Consider the following 26,387-nt stretch of genomic DNA (forward strand, 5'->3'; position numbering starts at 1 on the left):
AGGGGCACCACCATATGTGCAATATTAGTCCAGGGGCACCACTATGTGTGCCATATTAGTCCAGGGGCACCACCATATGTGCAATATTAGTCCAGGGGCACCACCATGTATGCCGTATCAGTCCAGGGGCACCACCATGTGTGCCGTATCAGTCCAGAGGAGCTGGCTTTTTTTTTTATTAAAAGAAAAAAAAAATTGCCATGTGTGCTGTATAATTTCATGGATCTGCCATGTGTGCTGTATCGTTCCAGACACTATTGATGCTTTAGTATTGCCTGCCACCGATGTCTCTAAAGGTCCATACACACTGAGTGGCTTTTCCCCTGCCCAGCACTGATGGAGGGGAGAGGATGGCGTTGCATAGCACAGCGCTATGCAAAGCTGTCCTCAATACCGCTCATCTGCTGGTATTACCAGTAGATGAGCGGCTTTCCCAGCAATGATGCGGGAGCGCACAGCATAGCTCACCGCTCATCGCTGGGCCATACACACTGGCCTGCTTTGAGCTGAAAGCCGCTCAAACATGCTGTTTTGAGAGGCTTTCAGCTCAAATTCGCCTAGTGTGTATGGGCCTTAAGTATAGTGATGTAGTAATGCCGCCTACTGTTATTCTGTCTCCACCCATTATTGATTTGTTGCCGCCTACATGAGGCCACTTCCAGGAAATTCCAGGGCCACTTTTAGTCCCCAATCCGCCCCTGTGCAGGCCGATACGGGGCACATTACTTAACGTAATACGGCTTGGTGCTGCTCAGCTGCTGGGACATCTGTGCAAAGATGTTTATATAATAGTCGTCCCAGCAGCAGTTGATTGGTGGTGGGCGAGTCTCATGTTCCCTCTCGCGGCAGAGCCCGCCACCGCAAGCGCCGGCCCATTTGACCTGCTGCACTACAGAGCATGCGATGGGGTTCTCCTGTTCTGTGGAGGACAGGTGAGAGAAGGATGTTCATGCTTTATTGTACAGGTGAGGGCTGCGCTGGCCGCTGCGGCTTTCCGGTGCATGGGTAAGTGACAGGAGTAAGAGGGTGCAGGACACGGTGTTCAGGGGGAGGAGGGGGAGGGGTAGGTAATGGCATATTGTGTACTGTGTATGTGTATGTATATATATATATATATATATATATATATATATATATATATATATATATATATACATATACATATACACACACACACACACACACACAGTGTGACAGCTGCTCAATCAAATTTATATAACTTGCATGTCAGTGTCCACTGTGCCTGGTCCTGCCCCTCCACTCCCCTATCAGACACCAAACCAGGGGGCCCCATTTAGAATTTTGCTATGGGGCCCACAAAGGTCTAGTTACGCCTCTGGCTGTGAATACAAACCAGTGCTGTACTTCATTACTACTTGGGGACTTCTGGGAAATGAGCAGGTCTCTCGTGTACCATGGAAATGACGCACAAAGACAGTGCATCCAGACAAACTTGTACGTCTTGCTTTCTTTGTTGTCCCGTGACCCCCGACCGAGACCTCCGGTGGACTGAGAGAGATTAATCCCAGCTCCAGGTGAGCCAACCAGCACCGCCCCCCAGCCGGGAGGTGCCCCAAGGAATGGGGTGGCATTCGACTCCAGCGGCGGTACGAATGACATGAGCCCAGAGAGGGCCCAACTCCAGCCCCTGGCCTCACTGACTCACTCTTATGCTGTGTACACACGGGGGCGATAGGGGCTATAATCGCTGGGAATATGGTCGCAGGCGACCATATTGCCAGTGATGGAAGTGTGCCCCGGCGATAAATTGCTGGGTGCGCGCTCCCGTTTTCTGCCCCATTGTAATCGCTGGTCGCAGGAGCTTGCTCCTGCGACCAGCTAATTACCTCTGCGGCACCCCCAGCAGAGGTTCCTTTTCATCAGCGACCATCTCTGGTCGCTGATGAAAAGGAAAGACTGAGCAATATATTGCTCAGTAATATATTGTAAGCAATATATTGCTAGCAATATATCTCCCACCCATGTGTACGCACCTTTAGCAAGAAGAAAACATGAATAACAACAACAGCAAAAAAAAAATTTTTCTGCCCATGCCCATTATGGACTCAAGTAAGAGGAAAAAAAAAAACTGAAGCAATTTTTTTGCAAGAGAATCAACGTTTAATAGTGAATTCAGTGACCTGGGTGCAATAATCTGACAGGTGCACAGCAACCCTCCAATTAATGAACACGCAAATTCTGGGTCTGATTTACATATGGAGCAAAGTTCATTCGTACCATGTAAACCAGTGACCTGCACTGTATCTTACACATTCTCCAAGGGATTGGGAATGTCACACAACCTGCATTTCACACGGTGAGTTAGGGGCATGCAAGTTAGTTATAGTATAGACATGGTGATACAAGACAGACACGCTCCTTAGCAATGCGAATTATTCATCTTGAAAGTACGCTGTTCATTAACTTTGCACAGCCCTGAAAACCTGGAACTAGTTTCCAAGCGGACGACTGCGCATCTTGCTGCTTGCCGGATCTATATGCATGTTAAGAACATTGCCTTGAGCACCTTCACTGATTAAACCAAATTCATTTGTTTAAAACAACAAATCACCTAAGGTTTTATGCGATTTAAGAGCAGAAAGGAATTTGTGCGCTTATGGGCCGATTCAGAACTGTGAGCAAGGCTGCAATTATTGCAGATGGACAAAAACATGCTGCACTGCAGGTGGGGCTGATGTAACAAGTGCAAATAGAGTTAAAGGGCCTACACATGGGGAGATTTGCTGAGCGTTCTGAGCGATGCTAGAATGCTCAGCACACAGTGATGAGCGACGTGTCAGGCCCTGACCAGCGATCCAACTAGATTTATTAGATTTATCCAGCATGGTGGGTATTAATCGCGGGGTGATAGCAGCGCACGGGGCCGCACATCGCTATCCCCTATACACACATCTAGTTAGAACGCTTAGATCAAATGTCCTGTAATCGTACCTTGTGTAGGCCCCATTAGATTTGGGTGTGGTGAAACTGAAATCTAAATTGCAGTGTAAGAATAAAGCAGCCAGTATTTTCCCTGCACAGAAACAAAATAACTCCTCCAAATCCAACTCTCTCTGCACCTGTTACATCAGCCCCACATGCAGTGCAGCATAGTGTTGTCCATCTGCAATAATTGCAGCTTTGCTCACATGTCTGAACTAGGCTCTTTAAGGCCCCCATACATTAGGCCGACTTGTACTTAGGACAAGTCGGACCCAACTCTCCTGTGAGCTGCCCTCCATCTCTCCGGGAGGCTCACATACAATTTGGCACTTGATGGCCCATTTTTTACATGTGAAAAATAGCTTGCTTGTAATGGGGAGCTGCAGCGGGCGGTCATCATCATCATCTGCGGGACGCCAGGGCGTGCAGCGGGTCCTGACCTGGACAGGCATGTGAACGCAGATATCATCAGCGGGACGGGCAGTGCAGTGGCAGGCATTCGATTTTTAAAATAACCTGTCAAATGACTAGCCGTTCTCCGATTGGCTGAGAGCTATCGGCCCAAAGTACCGAAATCGACCCAAAATCACATAGCGTATGGGGGCCTTTAGTGTCTTCCCCTCTCCAACAGTGGTCATCATTCTTTTCACATCTGCAGGCTTGGTTCTTAGCCTCCTTCTCGCTTCACTATACCCCTGCTCGCTTACCATCTCCTTAGGACCTTAGTACCATCTCTATGATGATGATAACCAACTGTACCATGTTCCCCTGACCTCTCCCCATTCCTCCTACCAGCTATCTCTTCCTTGATATCTCAAGCTCAACAGTTTCAGGATCCACCCTTCTCGAATCTATGTCCCTCCCCAACCATCTATCACTGTGGACAATACCACCATATCTTTAGGCATCTGCCTGGGATTTCAAGTCATTCACTTGTCATATCCAGCCACTTAACATCTTCTCTTAAGGTGCGTACACACGATTGGAGTGTGCGATTGGAGTGTGCACCGGCGATTAATCGCTGGGTGTGCGCTCCCGTTTTTAGCCTTCTTCAGATCGCTGGTCACAGGAGCTTGCTCCTGCTACCAGCTGATTCCCTCTGTGGCTCCCCTGGCAGAGGTTCCCTTTCATCTGTGAACATCTCTGGTCGCTGATGAAAAGGAGAAACTGAGCAATATAGTGTCCCCCGTGTGTACACAGCTTTAGTTCCATTGCTGTAACATTATTGCAGTTTGCATTACACCAGGGATGGGCAATTATTTCAGCTGGGGGGGCCACTAAATACTTCCAACAGATATTCGAGGGCCGCACTTCAGAAATAGGGGGTGTGGTCACTCAAAAGGGGGGGGGGGGGTGTCTTTGAATGTATTGTAGTACACCATATACCCCTTTTACACATCATGCAACACAATAGTAGGCCACTTACATTAGTCATTCCACACACCAGCTCCCCCTTAGTTGTTCCACACACCTGCCCCCATTAGTAATGCCACACACCTTTAGATATTCCCAACACCTGGGCGCCAGCCTTGAAAAATGTCACCATCCATTTTCTCTGATTTAGTGGCCTGTGGACCAATCAAAATGCGGGGCTTCGTGGGTGTCGTGGGCGGAGCTATGCTCGGTGTCCCGGCACAGTAGGGAAAAAAGCAAAAACGAAACTATTCGTTTAAGCTTTACATCGATGGTGGGAAAACATCTGGTTCTTCCCCATCGATGGCAAAACTATTCGACATCAGCCATAAACCATCGATGATTTCTAATCATCGATGGTCGATGGCCATCCCTATCCTCGGCTGTGGCTCTGCGGCTGTAGTGACATGCGGGGGTCGGTCTGCTAGGCGCTGCTGTATGTGTCCGAGGGCGGCTGTGTGTGTGCGTGCAGCGTAGTCCTGCATCATTTTGCACATGTGCTGGGCCGCGCCTGCTACACATAGGTTGAGCATCGGCTACACCGGACTACAGCGCATATATACACAGCTGCCATTGTACATACAGCAGCACCGAGCGGCGGGCCAGTCAGGAGCTGTTCATGGGGCCCGCTAGCCACCTGTTGCCCACCCCTGCATTAGACCCTTCCTCTACCCTTGTATCTTACCTCATCCACTGCAATGTTCTACTCTCTGGTCTCCCAGTCACACACCTGTATCCTCTTCAAAGTCATTTAACACTGCTGCCAGACTGAAACATCTTTTTTATGCTTCCTTCTGCCCGCTCTATATTCTTCACTAATCCTTCAAAAGCTTCCTCAAAACTCACCTATTACTATTAACGCAGATAAACCTAAACACTAAGCGATCCCTACCGACCTGTTAAGCATTTACCTACCCTTGTACCACACCACTGCATCCTCTGTACCTCTCACGAGCAGGGCCCTGCTCCTTCTCTAGAACATCCCTCAACCGGATGTTAACTCCTGTCATTTTGTACGTTTCTACCCTATTAACTGCTCTGTGTGACGCTGCAGAACTTCATGGTGCGACATAAATAAATAATACATTTCATGCCTACTTATTCCATCTGTCAAGCAATAAATCTCCCTATACCGCTGAGAAATGTAAATAGTAGATGTCAGAATTACTTTCCTACCATGCAGAGTCAGATGTTACAATAAAGCAAATAATAGTGTAAAAACCAGTTTCCTGAAAACGTTTCTTATTTTTCCAAGTGGGTCGGTCTGAAAATCTTACATGGGAAAACTAAAACAAATGCGATTTATGGTAAACCCACAGCTAACAAACCATGAGGACAGATACTTGAAAGACCTGCCAGCACTTCTGCCAGATCACGGAATGTTTTAGCCTTATAAGGAGACGAGGAATTATTCAAATCTGCTCTTAGCACAACGCCGTCGTCCAAACATTAACAAAACGTTACTGAAAGTCCTGACCACATGTTCTCCTACACGCTGCACAAGGGAAACCACAGCACGCAGGAAAAGTGATAAATACACACCATACACATGACACACATTTATATAGTATTAAATACAAGTATTATTTGGATAAGCAATGAGTCAGCTGCAGGTCCCTGATAGGGAGCCATGTGAAAGTAAATATTTAAGAAGAAATGAAACTCACGCTTCTATTGTGAATGCTGTGTGGGAATGGAAACTACCGCCTTGCCTTTCCTACAATGACGGAAGTGAATTGGTTAAGCCAGTGGTTCCCAAACTTTTTGAATCACCCTAAAGTATCAGAATATTTTTCACGGCACCCCTAGGCCTAAAGTTGGTTACTGATTTCTGAAAAAATATTTAAAAAGTTGTGTTTTAAATGTTTTCCTTAGGTCCACTTATGTGGTGAGAAACAGGATTCACTTTTATTTACCCACATATTCTTATTTGGAAGCCACAAGCACTGATTTTGCCTATTTCATTGGCCATAAATAACTTGAATTGATTATGGACCACCAACCTGAGGCACCCCAGCAAGTGCTCCAAGGCACCCCAGGGAGCCTAGGCGCACAGTTTGGGAACCACTGGGTTAAGCAGAAAAACCATTATAAGTTCCTAATTGTAAGCTAATGTACAGTATTTGTATAGAAGATCTTCCTGCAAGTCACTGACTTGAATGAGCACATATGTCATTTGGAGACAAGTTTACATGGTGGGATTGAACTTCCAATTTTTAGCAGTGGGAGTTCTGTATATGAGAACACTCCGTCGCATCTCCACGGGTATGGATCATTAGGTCTATAGCAGTTAGGTTGACAAGCATTGGGCCGACACCATTAGGTTGACATGGGTCTAGGTCGGCATGTCATTAGGTCAACACAAGCATTAGGTCGACATGGGCAAGGTCGAAAGTCAAGAGGTCGACATGGGGGTTTTCACTGTTTTTTTTACCCGAATGTCGACACAGTCGACATGAACACTGAAACGTAGCACCACTGCGCTTGCCATGCTTCGGGCACGGTGCCTCGCTAAGCTCGGCACACTATTTTATTCTCCCACCATGCCCTAGTGGATGGTAGGGCATTAAAATACCGCCTGTCGGCACATGTCGGCTCAAAAAAACAGTGAAAACCCCATGTCGACCTTTTTACTGTCAATCTAATGCTTGTGTCGACCTAATGACTGTATCCCATCTCCACCTGCAGATGGACATGTGTAACTGAATGGCATTGGGAGCAATAACAGTACTGTACTGTATACAGAGATGGGTCTAAAAAACAGCAGTAAAGGCCCATACACACTGGGCAACTTTGAGCTGAAAGCCGCTCAAAACGGCCTGTTTGAGCGTCTTTCAGCTCAAAGCCGCCCAGCGTGTATACCCCAGCGATGAGCGGTGAGCGCTGCTGTGCGCTCCCTTCATCATCGCCGAGAAAGCCGCTCATCTGCTGGTAATACCAGCAGATGAGCGGCGTTGAGGACAGCTTTGCATAGCACTGCGCTATGCAACGCCGTCCTCCCCCCTCCGGCAGGGCCGGGCAGGGGGAAAGCCGCTCCGTGTGTATGCACTGAGCGTCTTTCCCCGCATCAATGATTGACATCATCGCTGTCCATACATGCTGAGCATAGTCGCCCAGTGTGTATGGACCTTAAAACCTCATAAGAGATGCCCCACAATGTCAGAGTGTACATGTCTATTTGGTTAATGTACATCAAGAGTCAAATCCTTTTTTTAATAATCATCTATCCATGTGGACTATTTAATTGTGAGCTGAAGCTGCCAACTGCCAAGAATGTACTTCTCCACTTTAGTTTTCTTTTTTACCAAAATACATTTGGGAAAGTCACACTGCATAGTGAAACGTTCTCTCTCTTGCTCGGTAATGTACTGCTGCCACCTAGTGAAAATAACACATCACTACAGGTGAAATCATTGTCCTCACTTTACCATGCACACACCAACCATAAACGAGTACCATCTGTAATTTATTTTGCCCTCATAAATGTATTCAAAGTATAAAATGTATAATAGTGTAAATAGAAAACTGCCCAAAGCATCCACAATAAATCACTTTTACTGGCTCAAATTGCTCGCGCAGCTAGAACTTATTTGCACAGACGTGGTTAAAACAAATAAGTTTACCCTTTGAGTGCCAAGAGAATTTGTCAAGCACACATTGCAAATTGGCACTATGAGGGTAAGTCCTACTATACATATATGTTCAGTGTTAGTCTGTGGGACTGTGTTTGGGGCATGGGACTCTTTGGCTGCTGATGCTGGGCTGCTCCACGGCATCACATCGTACACTTTCCATCACCCCTTTAGTTTGTTTAGTATATATGTAGCACCCTTCACATTTATTATTACCTCTTTCTTAGGTAAGTCTTATCACATAATTTCCCTTATCCCTTTTTACTATCATTTTAATTTCACCAATGTGATGCCATGGGGTGGTTCTGCTAGGCTGGCCTGGGGGGTCCTGTGCCCTGGACCTGTCTCAGAGTAGTGTTAGGGACTTGTCCTATTGAGGTAACCTGGACGCAGTGGACAAGCCGATAATAATGGCCATCATTATGCTAAGAACCTCAGAAATGCAATATAGCAATGATATTAAAAGGTCCAGCATTTTTATTCATCTTAATGACCTGTAATGTTTACCTGATATAGGAAATGTAATCTTTTTTTTTTTTTTACATATTTTTTGGTACTCTTTACCTAGAAGGGCGCCCGTCGCGGGCATCGCGGGCACATTTATGTGTGCCCGCGACGCGACCGACGCGATGACCGCGATTTCCCATTGAAACCCATGTTAAACATGGAAATCGTGTCGGTCGCGTCCGGCCATAAATGTACCCGCGATGCCCGCGACACGATGCTCCCGATTTCCCATAGGAATCAATGTTAAAAGGCGCGATGGACCCGATTTTACTGTTAAATGGCTCAATGGACCCGATTTGGCCATAGGAATCAATGTTAAATGGGCCACAGAGCCCATTAACCCTTAAATGTCCCCCCCAATTTTTAACGCCACCCCACGATCCAAGCCAACCCGAAGCGTGGCGAGCGCAGCGAGCCCGCGAGGGGCGGCGGTACGCGTCCTCCGACCTTTTCATGCCCTACTATCCACTAGGGCGTGGAGTGAGAATAGAATAGTGTGGCGAGCGCAGCGAGCCACCGAGCCCGAAGCGTGGCGAGCCCCGCGAGGGGACGCGGATACCTTCACAGCTAGACGCGTCCCCTCGCGGGCTTCACAGGTGTCCGTGGCGACGCCGACACCTGTGAAGCCCGCGAGGGGACGCGTCTAGCTGTGAAGGTATCCGCGTCCCCTCGCGGGGCTCGCTGCGCTCGCCACGCTTCGGGCTCGGTGGCTCGCTGCGCTCGCCACACTATTCTATTCTCACTCCACACCCTAGTGGATAGTAGGGCATGAAAAGGTCGGAGGACGCGTACCGCCGCCCCTCGTGGGCTCGCTGCGCTCGCCACGCTTCGGGTTGGCGTGGATCGTGGGGTGGCGTTAAAAATTGGGGGGGACATTTAAGGGTTAATGGGCTCTGTGGCCCATTTAACATTGATTCCTATGGCCAAATCGGGTCCATTGAGCCATTTAACAGTAAAATCGCGGTCAATCAGCCTTTTTAACATTGTTCCCTATGGAAAAATCGCGGGCATCCCGATTTACCCGCGATGCCCGCGATTTTTACCCCCGACGACCGCGATTTCAATCGCTGGCGCCCTTCTAGGTAAAGAGTACCTATTTTTTATTTGAATTTATATAACAAATGTGAGCGACGCCGGCATTATTTGCTGCTTTTTTGGCACTCAAAGGGTTCAACCATACATTTTTAAATGTTGACCAGCCATCAAACTATTGCTCTTGTCTGCTTATACATTGGTCACTGCAGGTATTTTTGGTGACATCAAGCCAACTGGACAATATGTCCTGCACTATTGCAGCATATGTGGGCAGAATAGTAAACAGGGCTTGCTGGGTTCTGCACAACTTACGTTTGTTTTGCTCCTCTGGGGAGCTTGTAGCTTGTCTGCACACCAATTTATTTTATTGGATAATATAAAGAGACCCCAATTGTTACATAAATAGGCAGTGGGGGTGCTGTTCCTCACAGTCAATTGTACAAGAAAAAGAAAAAGGGGACTGTTTGATGGGGAACGCACAAGTAGCTGAATTTATTAAAATATAACTTTTATTAGATTATTGTATTGTTTAATATTCCCTGTATCACAATGCGGGAATTAGGACAACAGTGAAAAATAGAGGTAAAATCACGTATACATAGACATATACATTGAGTGTATTTAAAGAAAGAAAATTAGTGTATTTAAAATTGCACAGAGACCTATCCCAAAGATGCTTGTCTAGTAGCTAGCAAATATCTATTTGCTACAGTAGCTACTAGACAAGCATTTTTCTGATTGGTCTAGTTTAGTATCGGATCCCCTTAAAAAGGTATTGTGTGCTTGTGGTAAGGCACAGTACAATATTTAGCAGGTGGATCAGTGATACATTTTAATATATGGTATCACTTATCCCTGTATTTTTATATCTATTAAGTTTTTAATGCCACCTGCTGGTCATTTATAGTAATGCGTGCTATGCTCATTTAGTAGCATGCATCAAAGGGGTATATAAGCCCAAGATGAGGCACATATCTTTTTAAGGTCAGAGGGATATTTATCTGGGGTCCCAACACTGGGGACTCTCTCAGACAGATTCCCTTCTGGCCCTGGCCCCACGGGGATCGTTTAATGGAGTACTAGTTCAGCACAACAAAAATAACACTTCTATTGCTATTGCTATTTCTAGCTAACAAGCATTTCGGTCTTGGATCAGGCACTGATCAAAAAATTAATAAAGTCAATTATGCTTGCTTGTCATCCTTAGGCTCAGTTAAGTGGTGGTGGACCAGGTCTGTGCACAAATTAGTGAAGGCTAATAGGCTGTTTTAGCAGGGCACCGCACCTTGCCTGATTTTTATAGAGCAAAATGTGTGCTGCCCCTTTAGCGTCGGCCTGTTAAAACAGCCTGCCTGCGCCATCACCGCACAAATATATTCTCATTAGCCAGACAGCTTGGGGGGGGGGGGGCACCTCCATAGGTGCCGGGCATGCCTCCATCAGTGATGTCAGTAGGGCCACCCCTCCCCATGATCATACCAGTGGGAGCGTCCTGCCCACATCGCTCCGCACTCATGCTGCTCCCTATACTCTGCTTTGCCATGATCCTAGTGGGAACAATACATATGTTATTATTTGAAACCGCCCGCACTGGTTTAGCCCATTACATAGACCATAAATTATTTGATGTGGTCCTAGATTACCTGCAAGTATCTGGGGGCTGCTGGAACCAGTGTATTACTCAACTTGTGGCACAATTAAAATCACAATAATGGCAGCATATAACGAGTATGTTGGATTTACTGGTCTAGTGACTATCTTCTCTATATCTGCCCACTTACAGGTGTGATCTAATGCCAAATAATTCCACCTATGGAATACAACAAACACCTTGTGCACCAGCTAAAATAACTTCTGCAGGAACATTGCTATGCCCACAGAGATTTGACTAACAAACGGCCTTTTTTTCCCTTCTAAATATACAAATGTGAACACTCTCCTTTTAAACGGTTTAATTATTCATTCCTGAGACAGAGGCCTACATTTACTAAGCTGCAAAACATTTGGTGGTTTAAGATGTTGTAATTAAAAGAGGTGTTGATTTTAGACATAGTTTTCACATGACTGCCCCTTTAAATCCTGCACCCAAAATCAGGGGGGATATGAAAAAGTGCCTCTTTGTAACCGTATAATTAAAAATACTTTAATGTGCAGATAATGTACATAAGGAAATCATAATTCTAGGGGTCAACATTTCACGAAGGACAAACTCTGCTACCTTGGTCAGTTCACATGTGCCAGAGATTTGCTTAGGGGGGATTTAATGGTTCATCCCCCAGGCAGCCACTAGATAGCGCCAACATTTTAACTCATTGGCCAAAGGTGGTAAGCTAAAAAATTACTGTTTGGACACCCAAATGGCACTTTTCGCATCACGCCCAGCACAGCCAGATTTAGCCGTTTTATGCTTGACTACCCTAAAAAAAATGACCTTGATACTTGTTTACTATCATTGGAAGTTCTAGCAGATGAATACGATGCTTCTCAAAAGGGGATGGCCGGCCTCTTCAGCTTTATGAGGAATGTGACTTGGGTAATATCAGGAGATGTGGACAGGAGCTTTATTAATGACATCAGCCAATGTTAGCTATTAGGGTATATTTGTATGTTTCTTTTCATATGAATATATATTTCATTCTTCCATGTTCATATGATATTTCATTATGTTTGGTAATATAACTCTGCATAGCCTCCTAATGCCCAGAGGGATGGGTAGTCCTCCAGCCATGGGTCCCCAGAGGTTTCCCCCACAGGGGGTTTTGCCTCTCCTGAGTGCTGAAGGATGACTATTTGAGCCACGAAGCTACCACCAGCTTGGTCCTCTTATAGGATAAGCTTGTATTAAGGACTGACCAATCTTGGTCAAATATTTCCTAATTTATAATGCAGAGTAAAAAAAAAAAAAAAAATATATATATATATATATATATATATATATATATGGTGATTCATCGCGCCCTACGGGCGCTCTTCACACCGTCGTGAGGGGCTGCGCCCCCTTAATTTGTGAACATTTGCATATGAGAAAGATGGTTAAAATTGTATGAAAGATGGCCTGTATTGCAACTTGAGTTATAGGTGAAATGTGTTAAATAGAGAGCATATGATGTGGAAGGGGGTGTGTATTGTTTTGTTTAATTAAAAAGCGGTTACAGAGTAAGATGTACATTGATAGTGTGGATGGTACAGTGACATTTGTGGGTGTGGGGGGGGGCTGTGTGTGCATGTTGTTTAGGTGTGTGTGTGTGTGTGTGTGCAATAGTATAGTAGGGGGTTTCTGAGTCAGTGGCTCCCCACTGGCGGAGGTCACGACACAGGAAAACAGGAGGCTGGGTAGTGATAGGGGTGTGTGTGGGCATAAGGGGGACTAAAGAGGAGGGTGGGAGATACTGTGCAGCTTCTGCCAGTGGGTGAGGGTCCAGCATGGCAGTACAGGATGGTGGCCCTTAGTCAGTGTCTCCTCCTACTGGGTGGGAGTTCGGGTGCATGAGAGCAGGAGGCTGGGCTATGAGGCATGATAGGGGCATGTGGGCAAAACAGCGTCAGCGACTCCCCAGTGGTGGAAGTTACGGTTCAGGAGAGCAGGCAGCTGGGTAGTGATAGGGGTGTGTGAGTATATGGGGGACTAAAGAGGGGCTTAGGGGTGCCGTGAATTGCGGGAGGGGCGCGGGGGTGCCGTGAATCAAGGGAGGGGGGGGCGCAGGTGTTGGCGAATCGCGGGAGAGGGTCCGCAAAGCGTGGGAGGGGGCGTGAATTGCGCGAGGGGGGTTGCGAATCGCGGGAGGGGGGTGCGCGAAAGGTCCGTGAATTGCAGGAGGGGGGGCACGGGGCGCGATGAATCACCTAGTTAGTTATATATTCTTGTAGAAGGATGGTAGGATGTTGCTGTCATTCAGAATGCATTTACATAAACAGTAATAGTAGCAGTAAAAGGTCTGACTTAAAACACCTACAGTAAAACAGAACAGGTGTTATATATTATACAAAGAATTGGTTGATGATGTGTAGGTTGACGGGCACATAGTTCATAGTTGTCACTGGAAAAAAATTGCTACAAGAAAAAATCAACACAGAAAGTTCAACACATGTAAATGTTGACATAAGTGTGGCACTTCATCGGTGTCCATGTTGACACATGAGAATGAATATGAAATCATTCCAAAAAAGAAAAATAAATCTTCAAAAACTCATGTCAACCTTTTTCATTGTCGACCATAGCCGTGCCAGTGTTTTGCATGTGCCATTTAATCCTGGGGTTGCCGTGAATCGCGCGCGGGGGTTGGGGGGGGGAGGGGGTGAGGGGTGTCCGCTAATCACGGGAGGGGGGGTCGTGGGTGGATGCCGTGAATTGCGGGAGGGGGGGGGTCGCGGGGGGGGGGTATGGGTGCCGCGAATTGTGGGAGGGGGGGCGCGGGGGGTTGCAGTGAATCGCGGGAGGGTGGGTCGCGGGGGCGGGTGGTTGCCGCAATGACAGGAGGGGGGGTCAGGGGTGGGGAATCGCGGTAGGGGGGGTCGTGGGGGGCAACGTGAACCGCGGGAGGGGGGGCCGGCACGAATCGTGGGAGGGGGGTCGCGGGGTGCCGCGAATCGCAGGAGGGGGTGGTGTCAGGGGGTGGGGCCGCGAATCGCGGGAGTCACCGGGGGTGCCGCGAATTGCGGGGGGGTGTGCTGCAAATCGCGGGAGGGGGGTCGCGGGGGGTGCCGCGAATCGCCACAAGAAAAAATCAACACAGAAAGTTCAACACATGTAAATGTTGACATAAGTGTCCATGTTGACACATGAGAATGAATATGAAAACATTCAAAAAAAGAAAAATAAATCTTCAAAAACTCATGTCAACCTTTTTCATTGTCGACCATAGCTGTGCCAGTGTTTTGCATGTGCCATTTAATCCTGGGGTTGCCGTGAATCGCGCGCGGGGGTGGGGGGGGGAAGGGAGGAGGTGAGGGGTGTCCGCGAATCACGGGAGGAAGGGTCATGGTTGGATGCCGTGAATTGCGGGAGGGGGGGTCGTGGGGGGGTGTGGGTGCCGCGAATTGTGGGAGGGGGGGCGCGGGGGGTTGCAGTGAATCGCGGGAGGGTGGGTCGCGGGGGCGGGGGGTTGCCGCAATGACAGGAGGGGGGCCAGGGGTGGGGAATCGCGGTAGGGGGGGTCGTGGGGGGCACCATGAACCGCGGGAGGGGGGGCCGGGGGGTTGGCGCGAATTGTGGGAGGGGGGGTCGCGGGGTGCCGCGAATCGCAGGAGGGGGGGTGTGTCACGGGGTGGGGCCGCGAATCGCGGGAGTCACCGGGGGTGCCGCGAATTGCGGGGGGTGTGCTGCAAATCGCGGGAGGGGGGTCGCGGGGGGGGCCGCGAATCGCCACAAGAAAAAATCAACACAGAAAGGTCAACACATGTAAAGGTTGACATAAGTGTGGCACTTCATTGGTGTCCATTTCGACACATGAGAATGAATATGAAAACATTGAAAAAGTGAAAAATAAATCTTGTCAACCTTTTTCATTGTCGACCATAGCCATGTCAGTGTTTTGCATGTGCCATTTAATCGTGGGGATGCCGTGAATGGGGGGGGGGGGGGGGAGGGAGGTGCATACCTCCCAACATGACCCTCTCCAGGAGGGACACATTGCTCTGTTTCTGGACTTTCTTCTTAATTTATGGATTACCATCACCTGTGCTTAAACACCTTTCTTATCAATTACCCTCTTTAAAACAGGTGATGACAATCATAAATTGAGATGGAAGTCCACAACCCAGCGTTACAGCTCCAGACACACTTTGAGTGACAGATGTAGCCAAATATATAAGAGATAAGGCTGTGGTCCCAATTAAAAGAAGAGTCCTTAACACCAACACGTTTCAAACTAAAAAGTCCTTCCTCAGGGACTTTTTAGTTTATTTTCATGTGATTTATACTAAGTGACGTTTAAAGATACCATTATGTGAACATCTCCTAGTTATGCTAGGTGAGTCGGTTTGGGGTTCAAAGTGTGGAAATTGAACAGTGTTCCAGATTGTGCTAAACCAGATAACTGTCTTGTCTTTTCTTTACACGGCTTGAGAATCTTTTTTGGAAACATTCCCATTTGCACTAAGGGAGACTGATAAGATCCAGGAGATAGCGCTGTGGAGATCCACCTATTTCAATTGTTTATCTTGGTTGTACTTGGGAATTTATTACTCTACCTATAAAGGCCCCCATACACTATGCGATATGGGAACGATTTCACCTGATTCGGATGAATCGGGAAGTGAAATCGGCCCAAATCGCACTTGTAGACATCCCCTCCGATCCGATGCGCGGTCCCGTGCGCATCGGATCGGGGTTGGGAGGTCGGACGGCTGCACATATGATTTGCCAAATCTTATGCGCAGCCCAGCCCCGGAGCCGTGTGGGGGACAGCAGCGGGCAGGGGGATGCCGGCTATAGAGAGCCAAGCATGGGGAGGCTGCATATGGCGCCGGGCTGGAGGAAGCTGTCGCGGTGGGGTGACAGCGGGAGGCGAGTAGGGAGAACTTGATGACATGACGCTGGCTGCCGGGCAGCACCGCAGCGGCGGGAGCCGGGACTCGGAGCAACAGATAACTTGGAAAGAAAAATGCCCATAGAGATGACTAGCAAGCCCGGCAGCCAGCTTCATGTCATCAAGTTCTCCCTACTCGCCTCCCGCTGTCACCCCACCGCAACAGCTTCCTCCTGCCTCTCCCTGCTCGGCTCTCAATTAGCCGGCATCCCCCACCCGCTGCCGTCCCCCCGCACGGCTCCCTCCTCCTGCAGCTCCCCGGGGACTGCACTGCATATGATAAATCCATGCGATTTATCATATGCAAACCTTGGCACATCAGTGCCTAATCGTGTGTCCCCCCTCCCGGGGAGCTGCAGGGGAAATCAGGTCCGACTTGTCCCTAGGACAAGTCGGACTAATGTATGGGGGCCTTTAGTGTCCCTGTTTTAAATGTATTATGTTTTACTTAGAAACATAGGATTTGGTGGAAGATGGTAACCATTTGGCCCATCTATTCTGCCCTAACCACATGTACACACACACACACACACACACACACACACACACACACTTAAGGTCCATACACACTGGGCAACTACGCCCAGAGTGTATGGACAGCGGGGAAAGCCGCTCAGTGCATACACACTGAGCAGCTTTCCCCCTGCCCGGCGCCGACAGAATGGGGGGGGGGGGGGGGGGGGGGAGGACGTCGTTGCATAACGCAGTGCTATGCAAAGTCGTCCTGAAAGCCGCTCATCTGCTGGTATAACCAGCAGATGAGCGGCTTTCCCAACGATGATGCGTGAGCGTGCAGCAGCGCTCACCGCACGGCCATACACACTGGGTGGCTTTGAGCTGAAAGCCGCTGAAAGCCGCTGAAACCTGCTGTTTTGAGTGACTTTCAGCTCAAAGTCGCCCAGTGTGTATGGGCCTTTACACACTAGGGTTCATTTGTATCAATAGCCGATTAGTCTACCTCTATTTTATTATTGTGAGAGGAAACCTATGGTACTTGTTTTTTTTTTTTATATATGTCTAACGCATCCCCCCCCCCCCCTATCCACACCACCCCGAAGCGTGGCGAGCGCAGCGAGCCCCGCGAGGAGCTGCAGAACGCGTCCTCCGACTTTTTCATTACCCCACTATCCACGTCGGCGTGGAGTTGAATTTATATAGTGTGGCGAGCGCAACAAGCCCCGCGAGGGGACGCTGATTACTTTACATGGATTCTGTGTCCGCTCGCCACACTTCGGGCTCGGTATAACAAATAACTATAGTTCTGGCAACTATATACAGGTCATTGATCAGTATGATGCCATGGAATGCTGGGTATGAATGAATGGATTAGAAATAACATCCACATTACAACTACAGCACTATTTACCAGTAGTGACAGAAGAGTACTCCAGACCCTGATCCACACATACCGATATACATGAGTACAGGCGTCTAATGGATGCTGATGTACTGGAGCCTAACAGCACTAGCGCATTCGCAGGTCCCTGGCTACTGGAGTATAAGTGGTCACCATAGCTCGCTGGAGGCAGGTACTCAGCCCCACTTGCCATGTGTCAGTCAGAAGAAGTATACAGATGGGGCGAAATGTAATGGAAGGCGTTTTGTTTTTTTTTTGCGATTTTTTCCCGCAAAATATGCCGTTTTCGGGCATTTCCCGAAAATCGCATATTTTATAGGGTGCGATTTGCGGGAAAAAATCGCATTTTTTAAAAGGTGCGATTTTTAGTTAGACTAAAAATCGCATCCAGATGTTTTCCCATTAAAAAGGATAGGACTCGCATATTTAATGGGTTGCGATTTTTAGTAAAGGTTACTAAAAAAAAAATCGCAAAAAAAATAGACCAGGTTCTGCCTGGCGCTTTTATCAGAAACATGCACAGATCATTGAGATCTGTGCATGGTTCTGTTGTAAAAAAATAGCTAAAAGAAAAAAAACGGCGTGCGGTCCCCCCTCCTAAGCATAACCAGCCCCGGGCTCAAAAAGCCGGTGCTGGTATAATAAAATCAAAGGAACAATCAAGTTGGGGTTCCCTGGATTTTATAAAACCAGCACCAGGCTCAAGGTCCGGCGCTGGTTCCCAAAATACGGGGGACAAAATGACTAGGGGTCCCCCGTATTTTAAGAACCAGCACCAGACCCAACCAGCAAGCAGGGTAATGCCACAGCCGGGGGACAATTATTATATAAGGTCCCGCGGCCAAAGCATTAACCCCCTGGCTGGTCAGCATGGGCAGGGGTCCTGGGGAAGTGGGGACCCCCCCAAAGAAGGGGTCCCCCCCCCTCCAGGACTAACCAGCCCATGCTGAAAGTCCGGGGCTGTCCCTGATGCCCCTGGGCGGTGGGCATCGGGCTGATGTAAAGTGTAAAAAAAAAAAGAATATAAACTATTGTTTTTTACTGTAGAACTATGAGTCCCAGCAAGCCTACCCCGCATGCTGGGACTTGGAGAACCACAAGTCCCAGCATGCGGGGCATTAAAGGGCCCGCTGGCACTTGTAGTTCTACAGTACAAAAATAGTTAAATAAAACACACACTGACACCCAGAAAAATAAAAGTTTAATACAAACACAGCCCACACATACTGATACTTACCTACCTTGAGCCCGTAGGTCGGTCCCTGGATCCTGGGTCCGGGCTCCGGGGTTCCAGGGCAGAAGAGTCCGGTTCCGGGGCCTTGGTCCTGGTTCCGGGGCTGGTCCGGGGGCTCCTGAGCTGAAGAATCCGGGGTCCAGGATCCGAAGTAGTCCACAGGGGTACCTGAGGAAGGAAATCCTACTAACCTGGTCCCCGGCATCTTCAGCTCCAGGCGCGCTGCTCCCGGCTGCTGTGGTACCCCCTCAGTGACACGCACTGGAGAGACGCAGAGATTTTCATCTTCCGCGCCTTTCCTCCGGATGATTCTATTGGCCGCCTAGCGGCCAATCAGGAGCCGACTTTCTCGGCTCCTGATTGGCCGCTAGGCGGCCAATAGAATCATCCGGAGGAAAGGCGCGGAAGATGAAAATCTCTGCGTCTCTCCAGTCCGTGTCACTGAGCGGGTACCACAGCAGCCGGGAGCAGCGCGCCTGGAGCTGAAGATGCCGGGGTCGTCGCCGGGGACCAGGTGAGTAGGATTTCCTTCCTCAGGTACCCCTGTGGACTACTTCGGATCCTGGACCCCGGATTCTTCAGCCCTGGAGCCCCGGAAACCCCGGACCAGCCCCGGAACCAGGACCAAGGCCCCAGAACCGGACTCTTCTGCCCTGGAGCCCCGGAGCCCGGATCCAGGGACCGACCTACGGGATCAAGGTAGGTAAGTATCAGTATGTGTGGGCTGTGTTTGTATTAAACTTTTATTTTTCTGGGTGTCAGTGTGTGTTTTATTTAACTATTTTTGTACTGTAGAACTACAAGTGCCAGCGGGCCCTTTAATGCCCCGCATGCTGGGACTTGTGGTTCTCCAAGTCCCAGCATGCGGGGTAGGCTTGCTGGGACTCATAGTTCTACAGTAGAAAACAATAGTTTATATTCTTTTTTTTACACTTTACATCAGCCCGATGCCTACCGCCCAGGGGCATCAGGGACAGCCCCGGACTTTCAGCATGGGCTGGTTAGTCCTGGAGGGGGGGGGGGACCCCTTCTTTGGGGGGGTCCCCACTTCCCCAGGACCCCTGCCCATGCTGACCAGCCAGGGGGTTAATGCTTTGGCCGCGGGACCTTATATAATAAGTGTCCCCCGGCTGTGGCATTACCCTGCTTGCTGGTTGGGTCTGGTGCTGGTTCTTAAAATACGGGGGACCCCTAGTCATTTTGTCCCCCGTATTTTGGGAACCAGCGCCGGACCTTGAGCCTGGTGCTGGTTTTATAAAATCCAGGGAACCCCAACTTGATTGTTCCTTTGATTTTATTATACCAGCACCGGCTTTTTGAGCCCGGGGCTGGTTATGCTTAGGGGGGGGGACCGCACGCCGTTTTTTTTCTTTTTTTTTTTACAACACAGCGCACTGTACTGAAAATGTGCCGATTTTCATAATTGAAAATCGCACATTTTCAGGACTAAAAAAGCGCCCGAAATCGCATTATATCTTTTTTTTTTTGCTGCAAATTCGCATCTCATTACATATGCGAATTCGCTGCAAAAAATGCGATTTTTAAAGGTGCGATTTGGTGCGATTTTTTTCTTACGAAAAAAATCGCACCCTATTACATTTCGCCCAAGGAAAGAGAAAGTGTGTCATGGTGTGGTGCACCTGAGAAAAATAATTGTACTCATAAAATATAGCCTTTAATTGGATATTTATAAAAATGCGAAATATAAAAAAAACATACAAATAAATGACAAACAAAGTGAAAAAATAGTGCGTGTTTAAAAACAGCACGTGTGTGGACTGTTGTGTCTTGCCTTGATAAAGCGCTAAGCGAAACACGCACCGGCAGCACGGCCGTGTGTGTGTACCCATGTGTGCTTGATCTCTCAGTCACATATCTATCGTTTAGCGTTTCAAATATCTAGCCCTTTTCAGGGCTCTAATGTGAAATTTTTTATTTATATGTCTATGTTTGGCCAGTTCAGTAACCCGTAGCAGCGGCCACGCTTGAATCAGAGCTGGCACCGCTGTCACACTGAACTATACACCCACCTTACTGACACTCGGTGTCTAGCTATATAGTTAACCTAGACGGCAGCATAATTATAACAGAGGTTCCTTTCCCTGTAAATGCAGAGCACCGCAAACAGCATCTTTTCAGTGTGTCAGTTTAGGAAAGGGTGGATGTTAGATCTACCATTGTGTACACTCGATAACCAAACCTTTCAAGTCAATGTATTTGTTGCATGCAGAGCTCAGTTATAAAGGAGACTATAATAGAGGTTATTATACCCTATAAATATATATATTATATCGCCCATGGAACTGCTAGCATGTCAGACAAATAGGGTTATTTAAATGATTATTTTGGTATTCATATAACAGTACACAAAACGTATACATACCACTGGTAAATACATGCACATGTCCTGCCTTTTATAGACAGCCATTGCATGAAACAGTTTCTGGACATCTAGGATTTCCTCAGTGAATGCAACAGAATCCTTTCACTGAGGTGATTACATCCCTCCTAGATAGTAACTGTTGCCAAACCTGACACCATTGAAAACGCTACTTTGTTACCATAATATAGAGACAGTTAATACACACAACAGTCCACACATGTGCCGTTTTTAAACACGCACTATTTTTTCACTTTGTTTGTCATTTATTTGTATGTTTTTTATATTTCGCATTTTTATAAATATCCAATTAAAGGTTATATTTTCTGAGTACAATTATTTTTCTCAGGTGCACCACACCATGACACTTTCTCTTTCCTTCTGTATACTTCCAAATAACAGTGTCAGTGGTAGCACACCCCTGAACTCATTGGTCAACACCATTGTCTATAATAATAGAGGGCCGCTATATTTATTATCTCATCTAATACTAAATCCTGTGCGGCAGATTCTCCCACCCTGTCTTCTGTCAGTCAGAAGAACCAAGATCTCAGGCAAATGCCCCATTAGATTAGTGCCAGTGGCCTGCACAAATTACCTGATTACAGGCCCCAGACTACAGACAAGACCCCACATCAGGGCCCTTATTCTGATCGGTGCGGCCGGATCCGAATATGCGGCCAGGACCGTGCGTGCGAAACCCCGCCTTCCGTACGGATCGCCAACTCCATCCGTACGTGGTAAGAAGCTGGCCGAACGGACCGCACGTGTATTTCTCATGGAATACGCCTCCTCCATCTCAGGGAACCTCCCCCATCATTCGATGGTCGCAGACCATCGAATGCAGGACCGAATGGTCCACCAGCTCCTGCAACCTCAGACCACACGGGCATTCCACACGGGAACGCCCATGAAACGCGGGGCGTATGCATATGGTAATGAGCCCAAATAGCCTTTCACGCCCCTCTCCACCCCCTGTTCGGAGTGGTCACATTTCATGCGGGATTTGGCCGTACGCCCCGCTTGCACATGCGCAGAGACGCCTCTGCACATGCGCAGACACAAAACATCGGCGGCCCGAACGCACGCGGATATTACCGCACCAACCAGAATAAGGGCCCAGGTGAGAGCCAGTAGTTCCCAGACTGCAGATAGGAACTTCCTCAGAGACAATGGCATCTAAACAGGAGACCCCACTCAGACTGCTGACAGGAGCCTCCCTCAGAGCCAGAGCCCGCCTCCCTCCCCCACACTGCCAAAAAGGTTCCCCTCTTAGAGCCAGCAAACCTCCCCCCCCCCCCCCAATGGAGACAGTAGCCCCTACCTCAGACCCAGTGGACCCCCAAACTGCATACAGAAGCCCCCTCAGAGCCAGCACCCTCCAGACAGTAGTGCCCTTTAGAGCCAGTGGTCCCCACACTGCAGACAGGAGCCCCCAAAGAGCCAGTGGTCTCCACACTGCAGACAGGAGCCCCCAAAGAGCCAGTGGTCTCCACACTGCAGACAGGAGCCCCCTCAGAACCAGGGAACCCCCCCCCACATACACAGTACAGACAGGATCCCCCCAGCACCCTGCTCCCGCCAACACACACTCAGTTCCTCCTCAGACATGCCGGTATAGCGGTACCGGCATGGCCACCTTGTCCAGCCTAAATCCCTCAGGTTTGGGGGGGACCCCCGGACACCCATCTTGGGAGAGGGAGGCGCACGGCCACCGACGCCGGGGTCACGAGGCGGCAGCGGCACTCGGCGTACAGGAGAGCCGGCCAGGAGCCCACCATGGCCGGGGTGTGAGTCCTCTGTAGCAGGTCACCGCCCGGTGAAAGGGGGGGGGGGGGTGGTGAGGGGGACACGACACCCGGACCAGACCAGACGCAGAAGGACACTTCCCGTGTGCACGCTCCACACTGCTGTTGTAATGAAATTGTGCTCCATCCATTCCCGACCATCTAGGGAGACTGCTGGGCTGAGACACCTGGGCACCGGGGTCTGGGCAGCGAGGACGGGCAGGAGGTCTCTGCTGAATGCCCATATGCCGCAGGGACCTTCTGCCCACCCGCGCTGCCCAGATCATGGTGCCCAGATCCCACCTGCCTCCCAGGGCTCCCACAGAACTTAATTTGTCAGTGGCTGCTATTTACTGTGCAGGGTGGCAAAAAACGGGCAGGACGGAATTCAGCAGCCTTTAAAGGGGCAGGGCGCAGCGCCCTGTGAAATAAGCCTTGCGGGAACACTACATATATGGAGATATTGTGAATAGAGATTGTCAGTGGTGGCTCCTACCTTATGGTAGGAGGGGGGCTGCCGCTGGCTTGCGATGCTGGCTCCCCCCTGCCACCGCTGCTCCTCCTGGTCTCCGCTGCATTGTTCCCAGTGCTTGTACAATGATGACAGGCACCGGGACTGGTGCATGCCCAGTACCAACCTCTGTACTGCGCATGTAGCCAGCTTCTATGGACTGCTTCCAAAACAGCCCTAGAAGTGAAATCACAGTCCCGGAGCCTGTACAATATAGGGACCAGCACATGGACAGTACTGCCGTAGGTACTGCACATGTGCAGACCCTGGATTTTATGGGCTGCCATGCAGCAGCCCCATAGAGGCATCCCAGAGGGAGGGAACACCTCCAAGTCCCAATGGGACGGCCTTGGGTGACTGGCGGGTCGGACTTCCAATAGGAAGTCAGTGCCAGTCACAGTGAAGAGAGGAATCTTTTAAAATGAAATATCCAAGTGTAGATGAGCCCCAAAGAAGTTAGTGATGCCCCTTTCAGACCGCACTTTTAAAACGGTAAATTGCCGTTTTTTTACCGTTTTAAAACGGTAATGTGTGCGGTATGAAAGGTCCAGTTCCACTTAACCGGTTAGAAAATGCCGTTTTTTCTAACCGGTTAAAATGCAGGGTCCTACCCGTTTCTGAACCGGTATTTTAGCGCAAAAATCGGCTCAGAAACGGTATTTAGGACCCAGCCAATGAGCTGGGTCCTAAATTCAGCACAGTGAATACTTAATGAGCGCTCATTAAGTATTCACAGCACTGGAGCCCCCCCGCGCGTGTCGACACCCCCCCGCGCGCGCGTCGACGCCCCCCCGCGCGTGTCGACCCCCCCGCGCGTGTCGGCGCCCCCCCGTGTCGACTTACCCCGTGCCGGTATCTCCGTTGTGGTTCCCGGCACTGCAGCTCAGTATGCTCGGAAAGCACTTATGAAAAAAGTGTCTTTCAGAAAATGGCTGCCCCCCATACGGAAGACAGTTTTTTTAAACAGGGTTTCCTATGGGGCAGCCATTTTCTGGAAGACACTTTTTTCATAAGTGCTTTCCGAGCATACTGAGCTGCAGTCCACAACGGAGGTACCGGCACGGGGTAAGTCGACGCGGGGGGGGGGGCGTCGACACGCGGGGTGGGGTGGGGGGCGTCGACATGCTCTCGGTCGACACGCGAGGGGGGGGGAGCTGCACGGAGGGGAGGGCTGAAGGCTGCACTGGCTTTGACCCTGTATTTGGAAAGTTTCCAAAAACGGGTCTGCCAGTGTCAAAAAATCGGCACTTAAACGGTAATATACCGTTTAAGTGCTGCGGTGTGAAAGGGGTTTTATCTGGCAGACCCGTTTTTGGAAACGTTTCCAAATACAGGGTCAAAGCCAGTTATGCGGTCTGAAAGCAGCATGAGAGATACTATACTTGCTAAAGTGCTGGGAAATGGTGCTGATGACTAAATGTAAATGTATCTAGCTCTCATTCCTTTTTTCCCAAAAAAATGTAACAGTGTAATGCGGGCTAGGTGTAATGAGGGAGATTACTAGACTAATGCGGGAGATTGCTGTTATTTCAGGGAGTCTCCTGCAGAATGCAGGAGGGTGGGTAACTTTGCAGCACCCTCCATTGTGACATCACACAAAAAGCACCAGAGGAGTACTAGAAGTTCTCAAAGTTGGTCCTCAGGACCCCACACAGTGCATGTTTTGCAGGTCGCCTCACAGAATCAAAATAATTAGCTACACCTGTGGATCTTTTACAATGTGTCAGTGAGTAATGAGTGCACCTGTCGGGTGACCTGGAAAAGGTGTACTGTGTGGGGTCCTAAGGACAGAGTTTGCGAACCACTGAGATTGGTATTTGTTTTCCCAGTGTGGCACTTCACTTTCCAATGTGATCCAGCCACATGACATGATCACAACACACTGCAACTATAATATGGAGACACAAGTCACAACACCAACCCCAACCAACATCAAAGGACCACATACTAACCGTAACGCAATTCCAATAATAATAATTATAATAACAACAACAACAACAACAACAACAACTTGTACAGTGTATTATACTATTATATAAATACGTGGGTAACTGTGAAAAATAAAAAAACATTTAATGCCAAAATAAGTGACACTGTGTGTAACACAAGTGATGGGTGTGCAGTGGTGCTGGCATTAGCACTGTGCATGTACCTTTATGATGCCCTGCATCTTGCTATGTAACGGGCGGAACTCATCCAGCGGCAGCCCCGGGTACAGCTCCGTCCTCAGCAGCTCCTCCGTGATCTCCGTGTTCCCATAGTACAGGCTCTGGGCGATGCCTTTCAGCAGCCCGCTCAGAGCCTTGCTGCTGCTCTCCGCATCAGCCATGACAGCCGGGCTAGTAGGCTTAGGCTACCACCATGTGACCCGGGGGAACCTCGGTCATGTGATCCATAGACTTTGGATGGCGGAACTGTAACTACGTTTGTCTGTTGCCAGCCATGTTGTGGTTGGTAAATTATAACTCCTCACCATGTGTACCACCCAGCTCAAACGCCTTGCATATGTCCTTTGTTTAAAAATATCAACTGATAAAACATTATATTTATGTCATCTTAGAATTGCAAACTAGGTTAGAATTAATTTTCCCTTCAGAACCATGTTGTAAAATAAAGAAAAAGAATAATAACAAAAATGTCCTTAAAAATTATTAATTAGTTGATATAACATAACTTGAAATGAAATAGGTCGACATGACTAAGGTCAACATGGTCGGAAGGTGAAAAATTCATGTAATCCTTTTGACTGTCGACCTTCCCTTTGTTGACCTAATACTTGAGTCGACCTTCCGACCCTGTCGGCCATAAACATGTCGACATATGTTATGTGTCGACATAAGCCCTGTCGACCTTTAGTATGTCGACCTTCATAGTGTTGACCTAACGACCATGTCCCTTAACAGCATTGTGGGCCCTGGGCAAACAATGCACTGGGCCCCTACACATCCAATCATGGGAACCAATTTAAATAAATCATAACAAGCCCCTCCTGTGGTTCTGCACTCTCTCTTCACAGGCTTCCATACAGTGAATGTCTGCCTGTACTCTGCGTGTGATGTGT

General features: G+C 48.7%; 1 protein-coding gene across 1 annotated transcript in view; it reads right to left on the bottom strand.

The window, feature by feature from the left end:
* COMMD1 (copper metabolism domain containing 1) overlaps window positions 1-25,702 on the bottom strand; it is a 120,503-nt gene extending 94,801 nt beyond the window's left edge. The window contains exon 1 of the mRNA XM_083175805.1: window positions 25,479-25,702. Coding sequence (XP_083031931.1) covers window positions 25,479-25,655 — 177 coding nt within the window. The 5' untranslated portion in view covers window positions 25,656-25,702. The remainder of the gene's footprint in view (window positions 1-25,478) is intronic.
* Window positions 25,703-26,387: the final 685 nt, after the last annotated feature.

Source organism: Crinia signifera, chromosome 3 (assembly GCF_055691185.1).
Source record: "Crinia signifera chromosome 3, ASM5569118v1, whole genome shotgun sequence".
NCBI lineage: Eukaryota > Metazoa > Chordata > Amphibia > Anura > Myobatrachidae > Crinia > Crinia signifera.